The sequence below is a fragment of the Echeneis naucrates genome, chromosome 12 (genome assembly GCF_900963305.1).
Source record: "Echeneis naucrates chromosome 12, fEcheNa1.1, whole genome shotgun sequence".
Lineage (NCBI taxonomy): Eukaryota > Metazoa > Chordata > Actinopteri > Carangiformes > Echeneidae > Echeneis > Echeneis naucrates.
This window is the reverse complement of record NC_042522.1, coordinates 13,227,699-13,245,017: the sequence shown is the minus strand read 5'-3', so window position 1 is coordinate 13,245,017 and position 17,319 is coordinate 13,227,699. Positions and strand designations below refer to the sequence as shown.

The window sequence follows — 17,319 nt, the reverse complement described above, 5'->3', positions numbered from 1 at the left end:
CAGTAATGGAAATCGGAGAGAAAAATATACCAACCTGTGGTAGTTGCAATAAATTCAATTAGTCGAAATCAGAGTTTTAAAAAAATGATTGCAAAAGTGCCCACCTCACATTTTGCTTTGAATTACACCGTAAAGTAAATACCCCCATAGAAAACACAGGAAACAGCAGCAAAAGTTTGTGAGAATCACTTATTTGTCGGCAGCAGTCCTGTGGAATGACATGGGGGCACATGCATGTCGCTGAGGAGCAATGACGCAGGCTCCCCTTTGAAATAGGGTATAAAATAAATTGTTTGTGTGTGCGTGTGTGTCGAGGGGGGTGTGGGTGTTCCTAATGTGAGGACCAGGTGGGAAGTGCCCAGACTCTAAGAAAATGAGGCCTGCATGTGACGACTTTACAAGCCCAGGTCAGGACACACTTCAGGAACAGCTGTCAACTGCGTGAGCAGCCTTTCCTCTGTGGATATTTTGAAGCTCCTCACTCTCACCTAACTCTTTCTCTGTTAAATTGCAGTATCTCCCAGTTTCACACTCTCACCTTGCTTTACCTTTCCCCTCTCGCTCTGTCTCTTACCACTCCCTCTTATCACTCTATGCCTCCCACCTCCCCCCTACACCTCGCTTCCTCTAGAAGGCCACTTTTGTTTATCGCTCTATCTAGAGAATGATGGTGGGTGGCAAATTTGACATGGTTTCCTTTGACCTTGACCTCAAGGGTGGCTGCTCCAGCTGCCACATCTGGCCCTGACATGAGTTTCTCTCAGGGTGGCTGGGAAATGGGACTGGTTGGCCTTGTGAGCCTGGGGGCCCTCATGCTGCCCTATGTCCCAGGGCTAGAGGAGAACTGGGGGAGGACACCCACTAACAGCAACATGAAAGCCCTTCTGAAAAACACAGACCTTGTCAGAGCCCCATCCTTCCATCTGAGGAACAGGTCAAAATAACACAGAGTTCCTCTCTACATTTCGGTGTGTGCAGAGTGTGTCTGTCAGTGCTTAGAGGTAGGGAGGTGATGGAAGGGGCACAGGCCTGGGGAAAAGGGAACTGACTGATCTAAAGATGTATAAAACACTGTTCATTAGCAAGTAACTGAGGTTATTAGAGTGCATTACAACTCTGTCAGAAACATCTGAGCTGACACAGTTTATCTTTTAACTTAAATCTTTGCACAGCTGCTTATAAAAGCCCTGCATGTTATCCTTCCTTTCCCTTACGCACAGATTTTGGCCCCTTCACCCTCAGCCCCCTCTCCCCACACACAGCTACACACAGAAAAGTTGGAAATAAAGAGAGCTATGGAATACTACTGCTTATATAATAATTTGCCATAAACAGTATATCGCAGTGGCTTTACAAAACACAAAGTACGAAGGTAACGACCAATTTCTAGGTTCCATGATCTAGAAATACCCGTAGTGCTTGTGGATATGCTGCCTTAGCCCCCTCCTCTACTGGCCCTGAGCGAGCCTTGGCAATGGGAAATTAAGTTGACTTAGCTCCCTCAAACTTTAAAATAAAAAAGAGTCGCTGATGTCACTCAGTCTGGCATCTAGTTGAGTGAAAATGTGACGTCTCTACGGTAATTATAGGCAAAATCGCAGAGAGGAAAATGACATTTTCAAAGGGAGCAAAGAGATTTGCCTTGTGAGTCACCAAGTCCGATGGAGAGGTTAGTGATCAGGGGTGGCTATCACGGACCATCAGCTAGGACACAAACATCAATCGTGGCACATAGCAAGTCACGTAGTGAGCATGCTTGTGCCAGACTGAAAGTTGTAAACAGCAGCGAAGGGCTGGGAGAGATTGTAGCACTTACCCAAGATCCCACCACCAATGTAGACAGAAAAACATGCAGGCACATTTAGAAAGAGTTGTTTTAGAGAGGCCAAGCCGTATAACTATATAATCGGTGGCCCCTGCGTACGGCTTCCAACATCTGAAAAAGGAATTCCTTCCAAACTAAAGGGGGGGTTGAGGGGACCTACAAAAAGGGTCTTGCACAGGCAACCCTCAGAAAGGCATACTCTGGCCTCCTTTACTCCCTGCCTCTCCAAATCCAGCCAACAGCTTGCAACTATTAAGGGGAGATCCTGTGGTGACCTTACGTGCAGCCAGTCCTAGCACCTTCAAAGCTCCTGGGGTGGAATAATACACAGCAAGTCATCCAGAACTCTTTAATACACAAATCTCTACCAAAATAAAAGATGAGAGCAGCATTTGCTGGAAAGGGAACTAAAACTAAATGAGCAATGGCGTTTCATTGCTTTTGAGTATAGTTTTTTTCCCATGTCCTAAATCAGCATTATTCATGATATGCGGGGCTTAAACTCAGCAAAAGAAAACAGGAAGAAGTTGGAAATATTTAAGAACTGATAATCTAATTCCTATAATAGCATTTCTTTTTATATACAGGTTGAAGCATTGAAAGGCACAGTGTTTGATTTTGGGAAACACAAAAATCATGAGACTGCCATAACAAAGTCATTCAAGCATCTTCCGCTGAGGATGGGTGAGCAGATGTTCCCATCAGTGTGGTCTACATCCTCCATCAGTGGAGTGAAAACATAGCTGTGGTGTGCACGTTTGGATTTGGTTCCGTGAGTAAAATCTGAAGTACAGGAAGCTTATTTTCTTTTGTAACTATTGGACTTATTAGACAGACTTAAAGGACAAAAAGATAGACACACACATACATATACACACTCCGGATAATGAGGAAGGCCGAAGGTTTGCCGTAAATTTTTATTTTGTCTTCACTTCAGTACTTAAGATTAAAGGGGACCAGTGGATGTAAAAAGATTTGGCCGAGGACCGAATAATACGTGTGTGTGTATGGAGGTAATAACCTTGTTCTAATGTGCTGTGTCACAACACACTGGGGACAACAGCACAGTCAAAGATCCTCACTGAGTCACCTAACCCATCAAAGCAACTAGTGGCTGGTGTGTCTTTTCATGTGCTGCATGTTTGTGTTGCGCATGAGAGTGGCTGTACAGGTGACAATGTGAATTAATGTGCGTGTGTGTTTGTTTCTGCCTGACATCACAAGGCAAAGAAATAAATAAATGCAAAAACAAACAGGCCTAATTTGGACAGAATACGTTTAGAAAATCAGCAAAATAAATAATAAAATATCCGCCAAAACAAAGGCTGAATTACTGACTTTTAATTTGGATGCCGCATTTGTAATATTAGAAAAGACCACTTCTTTGAAAACAAGTGTTTGAGAAGTTGTATTAAGTGTCTGTCTCTGAGCTCTGTCTATACCAAACAGAACTTCTTGTTGCAGGGTTAATTCCAAAAGTCTTTTTCTCATAATCCATTAATTTTTTTGTTTGTTTGTTTTTTTTTTTTTTGTTTTATCTATAGATAAAAGTATTGTATTTGTCTTCTATTGGATTATTAGATTAGCCCCTATTTTAATTTCTATTTGAGCAGTCTGTAAAACAGAATTGGTTTTTACAACACAATAATAATTGGGAGAACTGGATGTGACCGAGGGGCCATTGTGGCCAAAACACAAAGAATTTCAAGTCGCTCCAGCATTAACAGATGTAATATCACTCCCTATTTTTCATGAAAGCTGAGAGGCTTGTTTATAACTTAGATTTCTTACAAGAAGTAAATACAACTGTAGTAGGATGATTCTCATGTGGATTAATAGATTGCGGTATACAGGTCAGTATCAAGTGAGTCGAATCATTCACAAATGATTTGTTCAAGGAAAATATGTTTTAGGTGGATAAACTGAACTGATTCATGATCTGTTCATTTACTCTCTTCAGCTGAGTCAGTTGATTTGAGCATTTAGGGATAATCTACGTATCCAGGAGATACATGTAAATCAGTGACTGTATCCCAGCAAACACATTACATTAGCAGGAATATATGCGTAAACAAGCCAGTGACTTGAATCACGCATACAGAGCGTCACCCATTAATAGTCCCCAGCAACAATTCAGTGAAAACAAATAGCGTTAATATTGGCAGTCAATTGAAACACTGAAAATACTTGCTTTGCACACTGCTGCAGACTATAATTTTGCTAATGTCTGACAAAAATATTTTTCCGGTGGGCGCAGCGGCTTCTTAAACTCCAATAATTAAATAAATACAACCCAGTACTACTCAAATCCTTTCAGCAAATTTATATTTGGTTTCTTTCAGCTGACTTATTCAGAATAGAATTTTTATGTGAAGGTCTGAACACACTGTTCATTAAGCAGCAGTAAATCCAGATCCTAGTTGACATTAAATGACGTCCACGGTGACACAGACACAGGAATCTGCATTCAAGAACAATTAAACAAGTTGGGACAAAGTTCACTTGTGGTCTGGATTTATTTCCCACTATGAAGGAAAAAACTGCCTTTTTTCGTCACCCAGCAAGTGTATTACTCAGCAGCTTGGAGGCAAAGGTCTGTCATAAATGAGTTTCAGATTCCTTTTGTCATATATTGTGTCATTTTTCTTTGTTTTTAGAGGTTTATGTGCAGCTCTGTCCTCCATTGCCTGCCACGCATGTGTTCAGTTCGGTGGAAAATCAGAATCAGGTGCAGAGTATCCTGTTTCTGTTTTGACGGAGTTGATCAAATAGGGATAACTATGAAGGCTTTGCCCTAGAGGAATAAACAACTAAATCTAAATGCCTAACTAAATGCAAGTACCAAAACGATAACAAATACAGAGGAAATTTAAAAGTGGACAAAAAATTAAATAAAATAAATAAATATCAAAGTAATGCAATAAAACCCCGAGATAATGTTGTCAGGCAAATAATTTAAAACTGACATTCAGGTTAATTTGTGTTTCATGCAAACAAGGTTTATATTAGTCAAGGCACCAACAAGCAACATGTGTATGTGAATAAGCAGCATCAATTAGGCAATGGGCTAACAAGCAAAAGGGATTATATCAAACATCTGGTTTTCCTCTGCGGCCTTATCCACTTCACATATCAGCTTCATTCCTTAGTGTTTCCTTTTTGTTGTTCACCCACAGTAACCTTGCTCGCCCCGTGCTCCTGGCAGTTGATAAATCAAATTATGATTGGTTATTTCAGAGTAATTTTTCGTATCTTTCTGAACAGTTTCCAGGGGACCCACAAGTGGAAAACACCAGGCAGACAGACCAGTTTCCTTTGAACAATGCCAGGGTAAATGCCTTCAAGCAGAAATTGGACAAGCATCTCGCAGTTTTGGAGCTCAGGTGATCCACTTAGTATATTTGTAACATAGCAGCTGACTGAAAATAGCGAGGTTTGAGTAAATGGACTGAGCCTCCTTTTCACCTATTCCATCTTTGCTGGTGTGACAGAAGTTAGTACCAAGTATTTACTTAATTTCCTCCATTTGCCTGCAGTTATTATTTCAACAAACCGGTAACACCTGTTATGCAGACACTACTATTGACCATAGGCATGTAGCATCTTTAGTTTGGAAATGCTATAATACTAAACCTGAGCCAGATTCCACATGATGGTTTAAAGTCCAACTGCTATTACCTGCAGTCAGGGGAATTCGACAGATATTATCAAAATTGATGTGATATTACGAGAAAAAAAAAATGGAGAATTGTCAGAACTACATTTTTTTTCTTTTTCTCTCTCAGCAACTGGCTGGGGGATTATGGCCACATTTGACTGACAGCAAAAGGTGGGCTGAACCCCAGTAAAATAAAAACAACTTTCACTGTATTGTTACAAGCCAGAAGCAGTCAGTGTTTTATAAGCAACCATGGAGAAGAGTAAGGACCCTATCCAGACTCTCAACAGACCGAAGCGCAGATATATTTTCATGCTGTTTAATGTGCAGCAGCTGAGCAGCTAATTAGCTGAGAAATGAACGTAGCAGAGAGATTCCCCATGCTTGACTGTTTGCTTGGTTCGTGAGCTATAAGGTGCAGGATGAGGCACATGTTCACGTTTAGAAGCTTTAATGTAGGTTAAAATTAAGTTGTTGTGCTTGATGTGTGGAAACAAGGTCTAAAGTATTCTCAGGGTAAATAACATAATATAAAAATGCATAGTTGTATTTGAAGATTTGTTTTTTATGATCTAATGTCAGCTGGATGATTTCAGACTAAGCACAGGGACTGTCTGGGCCAGTAAGGGGCTTTCAGGAAGTAGACCATAATGTCAAAACCATCAAAGGCAAAAGCAGAGATCCTTACTTGATGTCCAAACAGACAATGTTCAGACTATACCTCCCTTTGATGTGCAACATTACAATTCCTAACTCTGCATACCTCCTAACTGGGCCCTCTTCTTACCCAGCTCGACCTCTAGTTGCTGCAATAATTCAATGCAGTCTATCCTCACACTGGGGTCTGTCAGTAACGGTGAGTTATGCAAGTTCTGGCTGAGCCCCTGCGCTGGATTGGGGCCAGAAGATGTAGAGATGAGATAGCGTCAACCAACAGCGGCGAAACTACTTCAAAAGTGAGGTCACATCTCAGCAAGCTGCTCTCCGACTTTCCTGATGCTATTGGATGGAAGATATAACACCTTCCATCTTATAGTCAAGGTATGCATAAAGGACCAAAACAAATCATGTAATTATGGGTCCTAGGTCAGTGTATTTACAATCAAATTTATGAAGAGCAATTTTTTGACCTCATGGTTTCCAAATGTCCACAACAAGATTTTCCGTTTTGTAATATTGTCTCTTGTTTACCTCTTTTACATTTAACAATTAGTGAGGAAACACTCTAGATGCTCTTTGACTGACTCAGTGAAATGCAGCATTAAACAGGAGCAATATTTTAAAAATGGTCTTGTTTTTCTGTCACTGGCTAATTCAGGCTCCATTGTAAAAAAAAAAAAATTAAAAAAATGGAACAGAACGGAGAAGAAGATGCTGCAGCACAGAAGCTGCATAACACTTTCAATTAGATTCCTTGCCAGGAGCAGGACAGAATGGAGACAGACAGTCCAACAGAACAACTCTTTGAATTAAGAGAGGTAGGATGACCACATTTTTTTTGACAGGCAGATCTTAATGCTGATATACAACACAGCTGATTCAGTTAAAGAGATGTAAAAAAAAAAAAAAAAAAAACTTAGATAGAGTAAAGCGATAACAACTACATTTTTTTCCATATTCATATAATCAGGACCCCTAAGTTTGTGATAAGTATGTTAGATTGTTTTACTACCATGGCTTTGGGTGGTGATAGGCGGACTAAGATGGATATAGACGTTTTACACATTAGGAAACAAAATACTGCAGAAAAACAAAGATTACTGATGAAGTCTGAATACTCCCACTCTCTTGGATGTGGAGTCAGTAAGCTGTCTACCAGTGATATAAGGTTGGAAACAAAGCAAAGAAAGGAAGAATCTGTTTAGAGACGTTCCAAGAGGTGAAATAAAACAGTCTTCAACAGCATATTCTAATCTTGCACAAAACTTACCTTTTGTAGGTAGAATTTTTTATTTTTAAATGCCAAAGCGTGACAGAGGAAACATGCAACCTTCCCCGGATGAATGGCAGTGAGAAAGTAAAAGGAGTCCAAGTGGGTAAGGCGCAGGGGAAAAGAAAAGCTCCCACATATGAGAGGTGTGGGATTTGTCTGTGAGCTGTATGAGCTGGGGCACACGGACTGTTGATCAGTGTGACTGAAGGGTGAGGGTTTTTTTTTTTTTTCTTTTTCCTGAGGTCACTAACCTTTTTGGTCTTGACAGTGGATTGGCAGCAGTCTCCTCCGTCATAGTTACAGAAGGCTCTGTTGTTGACTGAATCGCAGTAGTTGTCTCCCATGAATGGCTGCACAGGAGAGACGCAGAAGAAAAATTAGACAAAAAAAATACAAGAGAGGGGAAAAAGTTCCACCCTTTATTTTGCTGCTTACTCCTTTATAATGTTTAAAAGGTGAATTACTGGGAAAAAAAAGATGCTTTTTCTATTGGTAGTTTCCTTCTTCAGGGCCTTTTAAAAGTCTGCAAATAGATTTGCTGATGAATTTGATGCATTAAATTTCCCTCATCTTTCAATGTTGCTTTTTAAGCCATCCGTGGGCCAGACCCATAAGTCAAACTGAGGACACTATAAACTATTCGCTCCAGAAAACACTCCAATATGGTGATTTATTGGGTTGGCGCCACCCTCCACTTGGTTTACCAATCAGGTTATCCATTTGGCCTAAAGTAAGTACATGGTATCGTGATTCCAAACGGTGGAATACAAACTTTTCATGTGTAAATGTAAATTTTTCGAGGAGTTTTCAGACATGGTCACGTGTATATATTTTTATAAGAGGCAGTCAATCAAATAGGTAAATATATTTCTGTTAGTCCACACTAATGAAAACCACACATTGTGTCATCAGGAGAAAAAAGGACTTTTCAGTGTCCTTAAAATCACTGTGGCTTTAACTTCAGCCTAACATCAGATCGCGTGTAGTGGAAAAACACAAAATAGCTCCTGATCTCAGTGAGCCCACCTGCAACTATGTTAAGAGCTATAAATCCAAATATCCTGACAAGAGATCACCCTGCAGGTTGTTTTCAGTGTTTTACTTGCAAAGCGTCAGCCAGCCCATAGTCTGTGTAAGCTCAACTGGCCGAGCAAAGTGAATGCAAATGTGAAATCACACTTTATATGTTTAAAGGTCAACAAAGAAAGAAAGACAGAAGAATGTGAGTTGAAGGTTTTGTGTGATGAATGGCACTATTATTCCACAAATATGAAAGAGAGAAAATATCTAATTCATGTCAAACCTCTTACCTCACACCCTTTAATGCAGTGGAGGAATTCTGGATGCGGATACCACTTCAGTCCCATCGTACAGACTATGTTCTGTGAAATGAGACGAAAGATTAGGTGGGGTTAAATTCATTAAAGTAACTGACTCTTTTAAGTGTTCTGGTCTGAACGTCTCATTTACCTTGTATGGCACTCAAAGACATCTGTTCTTTTTACCAACATTTCAACAGTTTACCTAACTGTGATCCTGGCTAAAGTTACAGCACACGGGACACACACATATATGCACATATACAAACGTATAAGACAGCGAAATATTGGTGATATCAACATGGCTCATGTGCTACATGTGGTTGCTTTCATTGTAAAGCCTTCTTTGATTTACACTGACCAAAGAACAAAGCTGGATAAATTGAGTTTGACAAGATATAACGTGATAAAAGTGATGTTTTTTTCATAGCTGAGTCATGACCCGGGCAGCACGGCGGCAAAGTGGTTAGCGCTGTTGCCCCAAGCAAGCAGGCCTTTCTTTGGCCGCTTGTGTGGGTTTCCTCCGGGTACTCAGACTTCCTCCCACATTATAGGTTAATTGGTGACTCTAAATTGCCCGTAGGCGTGATACTCTTTATGTGTCGAACCAGCGATAGACCGTTGACCAGTCCAGGGTGTACACCGCCCCTTGCAGCCCCTGCAACCCTGATGGATAAGCGGTTGAAAATGGATAAATGTACGGCAGTCATCGCCCCAGGAAGGCAAGGATTTTAGAGTGGGAAACAGAGACAGAGAAAGAGAGATAAGTAGCACCATGCTATCAAATATCTTTGCAGAATGTGAGGAATCCCATCCTATTCCCCTGCTGTGCTCTTCATTGTAATGCAACACAAAGCATTTGTGCTGAGGGGAAGTGGACAGGAGTGTGCATATAATGTGTAATTGTGCAAATGCATTCCTACAAGTGTATGCTATATAAGCTCTGTGTTCACATGACCTGGTGGGGGTGTCTGCCTGTGTTGTGAGACTAAGTGCACAGGGACAGTTGTATATACGAGTGTACTTCTGGCAGAGTGTGGCGAAGGGTTTTGTTTACAGCAGAAGCATCTCTTCAGATTTCGGGATAGTAGTGTGCATGACCAAAAGTGCCATCCACAGCAAAGGACTGGCTGACCTCAGATGGTTCATTTCTCAGGCCCCCCGTGTCCCAATATCTCACAAATTTGACGTGCTTATCTTTTGTTGCAGCAAACTAAGGTATTTTTCATTTCAGTGCTGTCAGCAAATCAATGCAAAAAAAAAAAAAAAAAAGGAAAAAAAAAGATGGGGGCAATGAAGGTAGAGAAGAAGAACAACATTACATCTGAGGACAACTGAGAAGAGGAGCAACAATTCTACTACTGTGATGTAGTGCTGCATAGCAGGATGTGTGTATGTGTGTGATGGAAGATTGAGTACATTATTTTGTCTCAGAATGAAACTTGGGTGCAACTCCTGTACTTTTATTCTCTTTTTCCTGTGTTCTGGTATGATGATGTCATCCAGAAACTCCTCTTCCCCTCTCTCTCATTTTCTCTTCCTCACTTTTTTTTTTTTTTTTTTTTTTTCTCTCATAGCAAGGCCGTAAATCATGATAATCCATGATCGCGGCCTGGCTTCACCCCTCGCTACGTATGGGATCCTCACCCTCTGAAGCCTCCCCGGGGCGCTGATACCACATAAAAATAGATCCCTATCTCAGCGCCACCACAGACGAGGTCATGTCATATAGAAAATGACTAATTCCACAGCAAGCCCGACAGGGTAATTTTGCTGATAAAGGGGGAGGAGGGTGCCAGGGGCGCAGAATTGTTAGATATAGAGGGACAGGAAAAAGAAGAGGAGGAGGTGGAGGTAGAAAAGCAGGAGAGAAATCTAAGTGGGTCACACTAAGAACTGAAATACAACTAGTTTAAAGGCAATAAATCAACATCCTTTATTAAGGTGGGCAACATTCAACCTCCAACTCAGCAAAGTAGAACTAGAAAGTACATTTCAGGTCATGGATTCTCTTTAAGCTGCTGTATGAAGCGTCCTGTCCTACGTCTTACACTCCTGTTATTACAACTGTTCGCCTGTTGCCTGTCATGACTGATTTCTGTTTCCACCACTGTAACCTTCTCCTCTTTGTGTCTGTTCATATCATTGTCTGACAGCCGAGTACATTTTTTTGTATCAAATATCAGTCATGATCTGTACATCTGTGCTGCTGAGATCTTGGGCATTTATTACAAAGTTTTTTTGCTCCTACAATTAAATGGGTGGGACACTCATGGTGGACCGATCGAGCATTTGACATGAGCATAAATACAAATGTAGCGTGTTACAATAAATCCTCCTTGAATTAACTGTATTCAGTGTTGTAGGGCTTAATTCCAAGATTTTCAGGACTTGGACTTGAGCAGTGATGAGTTGGACTCAGATTTGAGCATTTGGATTTAGAATCTGGAGACAAGGACTTTGTTTTTTGTTTTTTTTCCCCCCTCAGTTATAGTGTGTGTGCTTGTGTTTGTTTGGTTTTTGTGTCACACACAGTCAGTACATTTGAAATGGAAACATTTGAGTCATTTATGTATATTAAAGTTGAATAAGGATTACTAATAAAGAATGTGTGCTGCAAAGGAGGCCATCTTGGAAACTCAGTCGAATTTGACCTTGATGAGTCAAAGATGAACTTAATGACTCAAACTTAGATAATGGGGACATGACTTGCAATCGACCATGACTCTTCTTGGTGATTTGGACTCAAAGGACTCAAGACTTGATGCTTTAGTAGTAGTTAAGCGACACAAATACATCACGTTTTGTATTAAGAAATTAACTTTAAATGGGCACAGTACCTGATAACCTCCACCCTCCCCATCCTCTGTCCCTGGTGCATCAGGTCGGGAACACTCAGCTCACAAACCCACAATTCTCTACTGCTATCAAGTGCCCCCAACAGCATCGGCTCAAGTTTCAAATTACCACTGAGCATCCTATCAATTTCACAAATCCATGAAAAACAGATCATTTCATGTCCACATGGCCCGACCCACCCCTCTCTCCCAACGTCTATCCGAAAAAGCTGCTGACTCAGTGTGACTCTGAAGCAAAAACAAAAGGGGCTATGGGACAAAATACAGCAAGAAATACAATGTGTTCTCTTTTCTCCTTCTCTTGTTACTACATTTGATGCTGTTTAGTAAGTTCCTCATCTGACTCTACAGCTAAAGGAGCCTTACACTGAGTAAAACACTGGAGACAAATTTCACATTACTTAATTATGGGGAAATGGGGAAATAAAATAAGCACTGAGTACACACACTCACTGCCATATTCCTTCCACCACCTCTTGACCCAACCAAACAGGCTTCATAAAAATCCTAAATGACACCGTGGCTGTGTGAGTGGCACCCCCACAGAGACACGCTGTACAGTTCTGTGTTTAATGACGTCCCCCAACATAACCTCTAACCTCCATCTTTTCCTCTCTGCCAGTTTAAGAAAACAGTACTTCACCGGTGCAGTCAGTAACTGGGAGATGTATGAATTATTAACTAGTTAGTGTCACAAATTCAAATTTCAGCAAATTTGGTATTTATTTTCAGCATTTTTGATGATTAGACAATTGATAAGATTTCATTATTTTGCTTTTTTCACCACACCGCTTAATTTAAGACAAAGATATGAGAAACTGATACTCCCAGCAATGTTTTTTTTTTTTTTATGCTTATTATTTCATCAAGAAGGTTAATGAGATGTCATATTGATGCTTGCGTTGCAAGAGGGCAGCAGCAGTGTGTTGTCACATTTCAAATCAAAAATAGAACAAAAATGTTTGAAGAGTTGCCATGCTGTGAAGACAAACATTTGCATGGCACTGGTCACAAAAGACAAGCATTTTGCATTGTGGGTAAAGGAGCCAGGATGTAGACAGTATACGTGAAATTCCTTCCAGGGGAGATGTGGATCACAGAACTTTGTGAAGTGCGTCTGTCAGAGCTGTGAGGTGGGCACAAACACACATACGGAAACTTACCTTGACTTTGTGCGGGTTCCTCCAGTGCTCCTTAAGTACACTTTCAACAGACATGTTGCTAGGGAGGATCACCACGTCGTTGTTACTCTCTCTGCAACTCAGCTCGCACTCTTCACCTGTGCAAACGCGTGACAGAGAGAGAGACCAAAGAACAAAAACAAAAGTATAGTATACACAAATTACATAACTTTCCCCCTTTAACCCCTTCCTGTTCAGATTCAGATTATGATTATGATGTCAGTAGTCGAAAATATTTTTTTATTCTCATTAACAACAAATAAAAAGGACTGTAAACTGTAAAAACTGAAAAGGAATGAGTCATGATGGCAAAATGAAGACTAATAACATATACAACAAATGCTTTGAGTAATACGAATAATGAAATGAATGAAATGAAAGAAGAACGGACCAGTGAATATGTGCATACAGACCTATGCCGTGTCCTCGCTTGCATGAGTACTGCAGACTGTAATGGAGGTTTTGAGGTAAAGAACATTGGCCTTTGCTGTGTGGGCACAGTCGGAACGACCCCGTCCAGTTTCCATCCTTCCTACAGCGAATCACATTGGATGCTGCGCCCTGAAAATAACACATGTATTGACTGACAAACAATTAAACACACACACTGACACACAAACACTACAGCAGGCCAAGGACATTGAGATGGCTACCCGTTGCAAGGGGGGAAATACAATCCCTTTTTTTTTCCAGGCATCTAACCCACAACGCCTAAGAGGCAGAACAGATTAAAAGGTGTATACATTTCAAAAGTCTGTGGCAGCAGGACTATTCTAGAAATCAATATCAATCTAATTAGCATGGCGTCAAATTGAGTAGGGCTGAGGGAGACAGGGAGAGAAACAGTAATAGAGAGACAAGCACTCAGGCAGTAAGGGAAAATGTAAGAGGAGGACAGGGATACAAAGTATATTTGGAGTCAAAATCATCATTAGCTATCATATGTATACTGTATGAAAGTAGACAGTGATTTTAACCAAACCATATTTTCTATAGTTAAGATACGAAATATCCAACAAATACGAGTTTCTGATAGTTGATTGTATTTACTCAGGTTATACAGTATTTGATAGTTTTGAAGCCACTGAAACATGTTGATCCTAAAGGTAATAAAAAAAACTGTAAAGAGGCAAAGAGAAGAGAAAAGAGAGGAATCTCTGTTATACACGGCAGCAAAAGAATACAAAAACATAGCTAAAGCAAGAACGGACAGACAGGAAAGAGATGCACAGACCTGCTTGCATGGACCGTGCAGCAGCCTCACCGTATGGGCATAGCCTCCTGTGGCGGTGATGGCGGAATTACCGGCAGGATCAGAGCAGTTGAGTCTGCAGACGCTGTCAAAGCGGAAGCCATCGGTGCAGTGATAAGAGCCATGGAAGATTGGAGGTGGGGGATCACACGTCACTGGCTCACATGCCCCCTCGAGCCAGCTGCCATCTTCTGTGCACTGCCGCCTGAACGCACGCCTGAAGAGAAAAGAGGCATTGAATGGAGCTGATGTCAGGCTGTAGTTTCAACTGGAAACTTCCTGATGAAGGGTCGTCAAACTCACACAACAGCAACCTTACCTTTTAGGTTTGTTGGTGACGTGGTAACCTGGCTTGCACTTGTACTTGCAGAGCATGCCCACTTTAAGACCTGTCTCGTTGCAGCGCTTAGTTTGCAGCACAGCGTTTGGTACAGGAGGAGGAGCTGGGCAGCGAAGCTCACAAAGGGCCTCCGGAAAGGACCATAGACCATCTTCTAGGCAGGTAAGGGTGTTGTTTGTACCTGAAGAAGAAAAGGGCATATGAAAACAGATTAGTAATTTTAAAATCAAAATAGAAGAAAAAAAAAAGCATTAGCAATTAGAATATTGACAATTTCCATATAAAATTGTAAATTGCAAAGGAAAATTAATGAAAACAATTTGAAATGCCTGTAAAAAAAAATATGCACTATGAAATTTATGTGGTGTAACATCTGTTGCGGAAATGATTTTTAAATATGGAAAAAAAAAAAAAAATCCACTATGCCTCTCACCTACGAGCTGGGCGGGTTCTCGGCACTGAAAGGTGATCTTCTTGCCGTAAGTGGTGCCCTCTGGGAAGTTGAAATCGGCAGGATGCACATGATATTTGTCAGGCAGACCGCAGTCCACTGGCTCGCATGACACCTGTTTGTTCCACTTCCCATTCGCACAGGTAATTGTCACCGAACAGTCCGACTGGAAAACAAGACGACGAATACTGATTGACACACAGATGGATCGAAGGGATGAAGCTCATTCTGAAATAAGCTTCGTGCATGAGAATGCATCAGTACAAAGGTCATTTGGATGTTGATGGGATAGGTTGATTTCTCACACCTATCCGATAAAGGCACCCCAGATTAAAAATGACTACAGCACGTCTCTAATCAGTGTGTGGCCTAACAAAGCTTAATTAAGCTTGGCTTGGATTTCAGTAAGGCTCACAGGCTACTTGGCAGCTCAAGTAACTGCTACTAGCATTTGTAAGGTCAAGTCACGCCTCAGACAACCTGCATCAGCCCGAACACCAAACAGACTGACTTCACTGTGAGAAACACACACAGAAAGGGAAACAAGCATAGTAAATAAAAACATAGTTAGATTCAATCCTTTTTGGAATGGACAAAGAAGACGGAAGGAAAGAGTATCAACGCGGTTGTTTGACACGCATTAAGTTATCCGATCTCCTTATCTATGCTGAATTGCTTCTTGATTGACAGTGGTTGCTCGGAGTAGCCGGTCGACGGAGAGAAACACAATTGTTCCAGTGTTTCTTCTTGTGTAAGCTCCTCAAAGTCGAGCCAGCCTGCCTCATATATTTAGGCCTCCAAAGCGCATCCTGTGCGATTGGGCCCTTACATGTTGTTGGAATGCAGGAGGAAACTGGAGAACCCAGAGGAAATCCACACAGGGGGAGAACATGCACAATCCACAAGAAACAGACTCACGCCAGGAGTAAACCCAACAGTGGTAACAGCACTCTGTTATGACAAAAGGAAAACACGCTCAAGTTTACATCACAATATAAGGCCTAATATAATAGATTAATATCCCTTCTATACTTATTATTGACCTATCAATAGTTCTTAATTAGAAACAGCAGCCTTTCCACTAATGAAGGATATATGACCTAGCAAGGCCTCACTAAGACTTGCAAGGGCCACATGTCTTGCATTAATTGTGTGTGTGTGAACGCAGTGTTTATACATCCTGTGCACACACCAGTGAAAGTGATGAGAATATTTCTCAGGAACTATAGCATTAAGGGCACAATGTTTGCAGGTAAACAAATCCCTGGAAACAGGGATTGCTCTGCTTTTTAATTTTTCACTCGGAAAAAGAATAAAAATAAAACCCAGACTAAGTAAATTTACAGTGAGAGACACCTCTGATTCCTGTCCGTTATTTTACTTAATATTCGCAGATGAGATGACCAAAATGAGGACCACCTCATCACATAAACCTTTATCAATTAAAAATCACCATGTAATAGCATGGCGGTAGTGACAGGAAATCTCACAACAAACAATTAAAGCTTAATTATTTTAGATTTTTCCATCTCAGAGTGTTTTTACCGCTCTAATCCTGTTTTGGTTGAATTTAATTACACACATCTTTTTTGAGAGTCGCCAGATTTTAAAGGCAACACAAGCTGGACTCAGTTAGCACTACATATCTATTGCTTCATAACTTTCTCTCTCTTCCCCTGCATTTGTATCTTTCATCTTGAGCTCATTATATGACACTGTAAAACAGTATCAGGTTCCCTCAAAATAAATAAGCTCCTTTTGTATTTGGATATGCAACAAAGTAACATATGCATCGCATGTGAGCGCCTGCTGAAAAATAACTGGGTGTTGGGTTGAGTGAGTCAATCATGATGGTAGACTATGAGCAAAACTCTGCATGGAAGAAATGTGGAGGGATCAATTTAGTGTTAATGTGCCATCTGTAAATACGTGTGCTAATGGAATGTTAAACCAGTTTGTGAAACTGTGTGCGTTGACTCTATCCTACAATTTGTGTCGGTTTGTGTAAAATTGTGGACAAGTGTACGCACACAGGCATTCAGACAGACAGACAGGATACACATTTACATAGTTTAGCCGTAAGCTGTTTTAATCCAGTGAGTATCCCCAAGTTTGTAGACGTATATAAGGTTGTGTTCCTGTGTGCACGGTTGTGTGTAAGTGTGTGGGAATTTTCCTTCCTTTAAAAAATTTACAGCTGACTATTTTTCTTCCAGTAGCGACTTTAACAACCTTTGGCTACTCGGCCTAATTCAAGCCAGACAGACCAACAGACAAATGAACTGACAGACTGACAGCCTCTTCCTTGGTTTGTCTTAGCTCAGATGGCACACAAACATAAGGCACATACAAAACGTGGTTAAAAACACACAGCCGGCCATTGATAGGTAGATGTATTGCAGTAATGCGAAGGAATTAAGTATAATTTATTATTGTCCAGTCCTCATGGAAAAGCCAATTGAGGCTGTTTTGCAGGAAAGAAATGTTTTACTCAGAAGTAGG

At 40.9% G+C, this 17,319-nt stretch overlaps 1 protein-coding gene across 2 annotated transcripts in view; it reads right to left on the bottom strand.

The window, feature by feature from the left end:
* The window catches only part of pappaa (pregnancy-associated plasma protein A, pappalysin 1a), an 82,314-nt gene that overhangs the window by 7,329 nt on the left and 57,666 nt on the right, over nucleotides 1-17,319 (bottom strand). The window contains exons 15-21 of one of the 2 annotated variants that reach the window (XM_029515384.1): nucleotides 14,800-14,983; nucleotides 14,346-14,547; nucleotides 14,009-14,243; nucleotides 13,188-13,335; nucleotides 12,757-12,872; nucleotides 8,727-8,798; nucleotides 7,668-7,766 (exon numbers count right to left, since the gene is read on the bottom strand). In XM_029515384.1, the coding sequence (XP_029371244.1) occupies nucleotides 7,668-7,766; nucleotides 8,727-8,798; nucleotides 12,757-12,872; nucleotides 13,188-13,335; nucleotides 14,009-14,243; nucleotides 14,346-14,547; nucleotides 14,800-14,983 (1,056 nt within the window). The remainder of the gene's footprint in view (nucleotides 1-7,667; nucleotides 7,767-8,726; nucleotides 8,799-12,756; nucleotides 12,873-13,187; nucleotides 13,336-14,008; nucleotides 14,244-14,345; nucleotides 14,548-14,799; nucleotides 14,984-17,319) is intronic. The other variant, XM_029515385.1, reaches the window with a different exon arrangement.